This window comes from Mastomys coucha, unplaced genomic scaffold (genome assembly GCF_008632895.1).
Source record: "Mastomys coucha isolate ucsf_1 unplaced genomic scaffold, UCSF_Mcou_1 pScaffold12, whole genome shotgun sequence".
NCBI classification, from domain to species: Eukaryota; Metazoa; Chordata; class Mammalia; order Rodentia; family Muridae; genus Mastomys; species Mastomys coucha.
Window position 1 is genome coordinate 36,244,842 of NW_022196894.1, and position 8,951 is coordinate 36,253,792.

An 8,951-nucleotide genomic window follows, 5' to 3' on the forward strand; every position below is an offset into this window, starting at 1 on the left:
GGAGAAGGGAGGGGAGGGGAGGGGCAGAGGATGGGAGGGGGAAAGGAGGGGAGGGAAAGAAGGAGAGAAAGGAGGGGAGAACAGAAGAAATACTGCAAACAGTAATGGCTGAAACTTTCCAAAATCATTCTAAAAACACTATTAAGTATCTAGGAAACTTGTAGCACAGCAAACAAGATAAATACCTCAAGTAAAGACAAAAGTGTAAATACATACTCCTTAAATCAAAGAAAGCCCTAAACAGAGAATATTTTGAAAGATACTAGAGGCCATGGGAAACATCACCTTTCCTACACAGAAACAATGAGGACAACAGATTTCCAGTCAGAAATTATAATTAATAAGATGTTGAAGTGTTGGGAGAGAAAAATGCCCAGAGTGGAGTTCTGTACAGGGTGACAAGATTCAGGCTGGAGACACAGATGAAGGTTAAGACTATGTGCTGTTCCCTCAAGAGGACCAGAGTTTGGTCCCCAGCACCTACCTACATTCAGCAGCTTACAACCACCTGTGACTCCAGCTCCAGGGGATCTAGTGCGTGCACATGCACACCCGCACACAAAGAGAAATACTTTTAAAGAGAAGACTAAAATAAATAACCTTTGTGCTTTGAGGATAGTGTCCAGAAAGTTAGAAAACAACCCACAGAATGGGGGACAGTCTGAAAGTGATAAGGTTCTACTCTCTAGAATATTCTTTAAATTCAGTAACAAAAGGACCACTGTTTTTTAAAAAGGACAATATATTTAAATAGACATGTCTTTAAAAATATACAAGCTACCAACAGGTAATGTGAAAGATCCTTAATGTTAGCAATCATTAGGGAAATGCAAATCAAAACCACATGAGGACACCAACTCACTTATGCTGAAATGGCTAGAAGAGAAGAGACCATAGGAGACAAAAGGATGTGCGAAACTGGAACCCACACACCCTGCCACTGAGACAGAAATAGTGTGGCCACTTTGGCAACAACTTGGCAGTTCATAGAAACCTAAAACAACTGTTGTATGGGCTAGCTTCCTACTCCTAAAGACACATCCAGAAGGACCACAACCACGCATCTCCAAGACTAGAACACAGAAGGCCATAGCACTAACAGTAGAGATAACTGAAGTGCTGATCAGCTTAGGAGGGACTAAGTAGAATGTGGTCTATCCACACAATGGAATATTATGTAGTCATAAAAAAGAACGAAGACCTGGAGCTGTGCTAGAATATGAGTGGACGTCAGGAACACTGTGCTGGATGGGTGAAGCTCGTCAGGAGATGTTATTTATTGTATGGTTCCTTTTATGCAGCACTGTTTGTTCAGAACAAAGAACTCCATAGATAGAAAGTAGAGCAGAGATTGGCAGGGGATATGAGAGAAGGAGAGAGAGAGAGAGAGAGAGAGAGAGAGAGAGAGAGAGGAGAGGAGGGATGGGGTTTCGGGGTATGTGTGACAGAATTAGACAGTGAGCAAAGACACAAGCCTGTGGACACGCTAACAGCCATCAGACTGTATGCTTTAAAGGGCTGGTTTTATTGTATGTGAACTTTTACCTCCTTGCCCCAACTGAAAGCAAAGGTGGAAGACTGGACACAAACAAAGCCTGGAGCTCACTGCCTGCAGACCGTGCTGAAAAGGATCAAATTCTTAAGGCAGAAGAAAAACAAGGGTGGTCAGAGGCATACATACCTGTAAAGACGGAGAGCAGCAGAGACAGAACAAACAAAGGTAAAATAAAATATTTTGGTCTTAATTTTTTAAATATTCATTGTCATTGTGTGTGTGTGTGTGTGTGTGTGTGTGTCCCCTTTGCCATGGGACACTTGTGGAGGTCAGACGACTATTTTGTGGAGTCACTTCTCTCCCTCAGCCTTTCTGAGGATTGAACAATTGCTGGGATTCATGGACAAGCACCTTTATCTGCTGAGCCATCTACTTGCCCCTGGGTTTTGTTTTATTTTGGGGGGAGGGGGGATTGTTGTTTTGTTGTTGTTTTATTTCCTTTTTCTTTTTCATTGATCCAAAGAAATGTTAAAGCAATAAAAATAAAAATGGGCCAAGCATGCTGGGACACACTTGTAAATGCAGGAAGTGGAGGCAGGAGGATGAGTTCCCTGTGGTCTTCCTCAGCCACACCATTATTCAAGGCCTACACGGGCCAAATGGCACCCATCTCAAAGAAATCAAAACAAACGGGGTGGGGAGGGCAGAGAGAGTAAAAATGTATGGCTTGTTTTTAGCACGTATGTTAGGGAGCTGAATGACGGGGATGTCTCAGGGATGGATGGGGGCTGGAAAACAATCTGTCCCCACATTGGAGAGGCATAGTATAAAATGTATGTAATCTGAAGGTAGGCTTTTATTAATTAATAAGTATAACCAAACCCTGGGCTCTCTCCTCCTCTTCCTTCCCTCCTTGCTCTCTGCATCAGCCCCTCAATGCAGCTGAGGAATTAAAGCAGGGCCTTGAACATGCTGGGTATGGTGTGCCCGACTCTGTCTCCAACCCAAAGCCTCACCAACCTCAAAGGGTTGGTGTCCATCCAAGTAACTCTGGTCTCTCACCATGGAGCCCTTAAGCTAGAAGCTAACCAGAAATTGAGTTAAAGTTCCTATGTATTTGGAAATTTTATAATGCAGTAAATACAGGTTCAAAGCCACTTTTAGATATTAGAATTAAGAATGGCAAACATCACATATCAAAACAAGTAAGACAGCAAAAATCAGCGTTTTTGAAGGAAATGTTTAGTTTAAAATACTTATATAAAGTTGATGAATGTTTGAAATTGATAATCTACACATCCAATTTTCCAAGCTTAGAAAAATAATCACGGAACAATTCAAAGCAAAAGAGATATAGAATAAATACAAGAGAATAAAGTAGTGTGGATATATATCTAAACCTGAGAATTCATTGTTTGGAAGAACAGTTCCAAGAAAATGAGCAACCCTCCAGTAAAAGATGCTAAGGAAAAGAGTCAAGATAATATTACAAAGGAGAAAAATGGACATGATTATATATAAAACAAATATGAAAAAATACAATTGGTGATTGTGTCAAAAAACTGAACAGAAATGAGATTCTAAATGATATTAATTTACCAAGATGAACGCAAAGTAGCTCTCTACGCTGTAAAGAAATTGAAGTGAGGATAAACTGTTTCCCATGAAGATACCAGTCCTAGATAGCTCTGTACATCTTTCCACACCAGAGGGACAGATCATCTCCGTCTTGTTTAAATTCTTCTCAGAGAAGGAAGAAGGGATGCTTCAGGAAACTGCCCAAGTCTGCTATCAATCCCGCATGTGGGACAATTAGAAGAGAAAGCAGGGAGCCATGAGCTCTATTATCTCACCCGTGAGCAGAGAAGCGAAACGTTAGTAAACTAGATCTGACAATGACTTAGAGTGGACGATGCATCTTGACCACTGAAAGGTCATATGCCGATGCAGGGGAGGTTGATATTCACAAGACATTTGCTCTGAAAAACACAGCTGAGAACTGGAGAAGGTAACATGAGCACATGGTCCAAAGCTTTAGCAGATCGGGAGCGAAAGTAAGTTTCTGTAATACAATACAAAGTACAGGAAAAAAAAATCTTACAGGAAATGGGACCGCTAAGCACAGCATTGAAGGAGAGGCGGACGTAAGTGGAGACTGAGTAGGGGACCAAAGATACACGTGGTGGCTATCAAGGTCCTAAGGCTTTCGAAGTGCATGTGTCTGGGTTCACCTGTTTACACGTGCTTAAGTGTAGGTTTGTGCATATGCTAGGATGTGTATGGGTGTGTGTGTAAACCAGAGGCCAAACCTAGATGTGGTTCCTCTGGACACAGCCACCTTGGTTTTTTTTATAAGGTCTCACTGAGACCTGGAGCTGATTGGCCAGTAAGCCCAGGGATGCTACATCTGTCTCCCCAGTGCTGAGATATATGCTCCACCACATCCAGCTTTCTTACCTGGGTGCTGGGGGGTTGACCTTAGGTCCTCATGCTTGCTCAGCAAGTGCTTTACAGACTGAGCCATCTCCCCGGGGAGCCCTGAAGTCCTACGTTTTTCATGTGGAGTTGGGGTTCCCATAAGTTCTTATGTGTTACAGATATTACGGGGGCAAGCAAATATCTGTGGGGACAGGAGGATGTCATAAACCAGGGGGTTCCAAAGTGCGGCTCCCAGGCCTACAGCAACAGTATCACCGGGAGACTTGTGAACACTGCCCCACATCTCTGCTTCTGCTCCGCATCTGGGCTTCACCCAGACCTACTGAACAGGCACTCTGGGTGCAGAGAGCCTAGCGGCACATTTTAACAATGTGGGATTCTGATGCCGACATCTGGTGGGCATCCAACTTTCTTGCTTATCTTTTAAAGTAGATGAAAAGCCATGTGGCCTCTTCCTCTTGGTGCCCTCCAAGAAAAAGGAGCCTGTTTTAAAACTCGTCACGCCAAGTAATTCCCAGTAGTAGACGCTGCTGAACGCCATAGTTTCAGGTTTTACACTATGCAGAGCCAGAGGAGGAAGCCCTTTCAGAAAGTAGTAACTGCTGCGTAGGGAGGGGTGACCTCTAGGAAGGTCGGCTGGTAGTTTGGAAGGAAGGCAGAGAACACATGAGTTCTGGACAGCGTGGAGGAGCTCCAAGAGGGAAGGCCTGGAAAGGGGAAAGAATGTAGGTTGTGTTTCAGGTACACAGTCGCTGCTGCCCTTGATGACTTGCGGTTCGGGGTGTAGCACTCCTTGGTAGAAGCTGGAATGGAAGCTTCGAGTCTTCAGAGCCTGACTATACCTTGTGAACCTCTGCCAGCTCGTAGTCCGTCCTGGCCGTCCTCTTCAGAAAGCCGGCCCTGGTGGTAATGATTTTGGGCTTTGGAGCTTTGATCCTTGGCTGTGTCACAAAATCGGGGAGGCACGATTCAAGTTCCACTATTCCTACGGGAGGAAGAGCGAGTTTTTAGTGTCCAGTGCTTAACATTTAACGTGTTGAGAGTGCACCGTTGGGTCTGTGAGCTGGTGGAAGCTGCCGGATCTTAAGAAGGTAAATGTTTCTGAAGTGTTAGTCGGGTGGGGTTAGCGTCTGTTCTCAGTGACCTGGGTGACACAGCGAGAAATTATTCTGAAATAGCAATGTGCCCTACAGGTGGTATAGCCAGTAGCCGGCAGCAAGTTCACAGCCTTGTGATGGGTGGCGCCCCCAATTTTGAAGTGGGTGTCCACCAATTCATGATATTTTGATCTAGAGATGTCAGCTTGGGCTCTAGGTTCGAGTTTAACCACTAACTCATGAGCTTGGCCAGATGATGCTTCGGCTTGTGAGCTGAACTTTTAAAAAAAACATAAACTAGTCTCTTGGGCTTCATAGGAGGCACAGGTCTCTCCATGAATTGGCCACCTGGTAACTCTGCCTTCTAGGTTTTAAATGTCTGTGATTTCATTAAAAATGTCTTGTTTATTTTGTAAACCTGGTGTAAAGATTTTTGTTTTTTATATATTTAAAAGATTTATTTTATGTATATATATACACCATTGATGTCTTTGGACATACCAGAAGAGGTCATCGGATCCCATTACAGATGGTTGTGAGCCACCACATGGTTGCTGGGAATTGAACTCAGGACTTTTGGAAGAGCAGTCAGTGCTCTTAACCACTGAGCCATCTCTCCAGCATAGATTTTTGTTTTTAAATAAAAATTTATTTCACAACTTGATCGCTGGAGTTTGTTTTGGGGTAGCCCCCAACTTCTAGACTCTGGCGATCTGCCTGCCTCCAGCTTGGAAGATTTGAAGCTATAGACATTTGCTACTACACCTCGTTACCATGTTTACATACATATTTAGTAGCTAGCTGAACTTATTCTCTGTTAAATTACAGGTGTTTCTTTTCTTTGAGTCTGAGTTTTTATTACTTTGTATGAACCTGTCCTGTACTAACAAGGTAGGAAACATAATCATCGATGCTTTTTCAATGTACTAAATCAAGTTGTCTTCTACTAAACTTCTAACAAGTATAGATTTGTTTTTGTTTGTTTGTTTTTGTTTGTATGTTTGTTTGTTTACCTTCATAGGTGTTGAGATAGTGGTTTCTGACAACAAAGTCCTCTGAGTTGTTGTCTGGGAAACGGCCCAGGCGAGACAGAGGTCCGTAGACTTGAGATGCAAAGTCGGAGTACTCCTTGATGATGTCTCTCCGCTGCAGCTTCCCTTCTATGTTTTTCGCTTTTCCCACCAGTTTTCTGATGTCTGAAATAAAAAGCTCTGTTATGGCTCTCTCCCCATTCTGCTCTGAATTACAAATGCAGAATGCGTTGACTATGAATGCAGGAATATTGTGAGTGGAGTGAACATATTGATGGCCCACCACAGCTAGAGGGCAGCACTAGAAACAGCTCTTCCATCCAGGTAGCTATGACACGGGGCAAGGGTGGCAGAAGCTGAGTCACCACACAGGGCAGACTGGTGTGAGCGAGGCACGCATGCGCGCATGCGCAATCGCACGGGCGTGAAATCCCGTCACAAGAGTGAGGAGTCGTACCGCGAGCTGCTGCGAGCAGCCTTGCACCCCTTGTTCACAGTTCACCTGCAGGTCTTTGTGTGTGACTCTGAGGGTTAGGATTTAGTAAATAGTTTGCATTTGGCCATTTATCTATAAAAGCTAGTCAAATCCACCACTTCCTATGTTGTATACCGAAGAGAAAAAAAAATGTCAGCGATATCTAAATACATAGCCAACAGCAAGCTAGTTAGATCAAATAAATAAATAAATAAATAAATAAATAAATAAATAAAGGCTGAGTTCACTAACAAGAATTTTAAGTAAGGCTTTAGTTTTTTAATTGATTTTACTTTTTCTGAAAAAAATTTTAATGATTTTTTTTTTTTTTTTTTTTTTTTTTTTTTTTTTTTTTTTTTTTTTTTGGTTTTTTGAGACAGGGTTTCTCTGTGTAGCCCTGGCTCTCCTGGAACTCACTCTGTAGACCAGGCTGGCCTCGAACTCAGAAATCCACCTGCCTCTGCCTCCCAAGTGCTGGGATTAAAGGCGTGCGCCACCACCGCCCGGCGATTTTTTTTTTTTTAAATGTGATTGAGTTGTTAAGAGTATATATCAACTGCTAATTTGAGCACATTGGTAATATAATCTTTTTTTTTTTCATGAATTTGAGGCAACTGGAAAGCTTTCAGAGCTGGTTTTTAAGTCCCCCCCTTTTTTTTAATTAGATCTTTGAGAATTTAGTATAGCATGGTTTGATTATATTCACCACGCTTCAATCCATTTTCCTACCCACCCAACTGAGTGTCCTCTTTTTGCTTGTTTGTTTTTTACCCAAAATGCCCCATTTGTGTTATCCATATAGTCTTGGGTATGTGGCCTTCCACTGGGGTGTGACAACTTACCAGGCTCAGCACTCATAAAAGGTCATACAATGTTAAAAATTAATTACATTCTATTTTAAGTGAATGTGTGTGTGCATACTGCATGTGTATGCACGCATGTGCATCTTGCGTGGAGGGGGGACAGGGGCTACCAGGTGCCATGGCACATGTATGAATGTTGAGGACAACTTTCAGGAATTGGTTCTCTCCTTGCACTGAGTAGATCCCAGGAATTAAATGCATTTACCCAATGAACAATCGCAATGGCCCCATAATACAATTTTTATAGGTAATTTTAAAAACGTTTTTCAATAAGAAAAACTACAAAATTAAGTTAAATGCTTGCTAATAATTTAAGTTTTTCATAAAATTTTATGAAAAATTTCATAAAAATTTTAACTTGGAATTTTAATTTAGTTCTTGTGTGTGTGTGTGTGTGTGTGTGTGTGTGTGTGTGGTGAATGCACATGTGTCAAAGGGTGTGTCCCAGTGCTAGCACATGCAGAGGTCAGACGACAACACTGTGTGTCCTGTTCTATCACTCTTTACTTTAAGCCCTTAAACAGGCTCTCTCAGTGAACTCGGAACTTGTTGTCTCAGATACACTGGCTGACCAGCCAGCCCCAGTAATCCTCTCCCCTTCCTACAATGTCCTGGGGTGATAGACATGGCCACATCTGGGTGGTGCGCTGGGGATCTGAATTCAGATCTTTGTATTTGGACAGCATGTGTGTTCAGTCACTGGGCCATGGCCTCAGCCTCTAATATATATATTCTTATCCTTCCCTGAATGAGTAGTAAAGTGAATATTTCTCATCTTTATGAATAAAATGAGAATATTTAACAATAAGATATATAAACATAAATATATCTGTGGCATTAAAATTTTCTTGGAGAGAAACAATTAGGAAAAATGAGTAAAATGTCATCTTTGGGGGCAGGAATTAAAAACAAAATTAATCAATGGGCTTTTTAAACAGGGACTTGGGTTATGAATGTAAGGGGTCTAATACCAACACTCATATAGTAGTAACTTGACTATCTGTTAGAACATGGTCACTTGACTTTCTTAGCAATTTTCCCCCAGTGTCCACCTTTCAAACAGAACTCTTCTCCCTTTCCTATTCAATACACCAGGACCAAAGAATTTCATCCGAGTTTAGCCAGGCTTGGTCAAAGCCCCAAAGCCCGGTCCCCTCCCTGGCCCGTTCACGCCACATATTACTTGCTACATGTTTGTGATGGATCTGCACCATTTTGGCCTCCTTCTTTTCCTGCAGTCTACACCACTGGTCATTCAGGTGCTTCATGTCCAGCTCATTCTGGTTCTCCTCACGCCTCTTCAGCAATTGTTTCAAAACCTCCAGGCGCAGTTCCTGCAGTCTTGGGGGGGCGGGGGGGTAGATTACAGAGTATTAGTCTCTCAGACTGGGAGTTCTATTTGAGAGCCAGCGCAGGCCCTTCCTGTGAGCATCATATTCATGTGCTTTATAAAGACCACTGTGGCAAAAAACGCAACAAGCAAGTTGAAACCGAGGAGCGGATATGAACTCCAGCGGTAGATCGCTATACAGTGGGGGGGGGGGGGGGGGG

The 8,951-nt window shown here is 42.7% G+C and overlaps 1 protein-coding gene across 1 annotated transcript in view; it reads right to left on the reverse strand.

Moving 5' to 3' along the window:
- The window catches only part of Maats1 (MYCBP associated and testis expressed 1), a 42,732-nt gene that overhangs the window by 18,979 nt on the left and 14,802 nt on the right, over nt 1–8,951 (reverse strand). The window contains exons 8-10 of the mRNA XM_031363855.1: nt 8,584–8,741; nt 6,045–6,227; nt 4,777–4,919 (exon numbers count right to left, since the gene is read on the reverse strand). Of these exons, the coding sequence (XP_031219715.1) occupies nt 4,777–4,919; nt 6,045–6,227; nt 8,584–8,741 (484 nt within the window). The remainder of the gene's footprint in view (nt 1–4,776; nt 4,920–6,044; nt 6,228–8,583; nt 8,742–8,951) is intronic.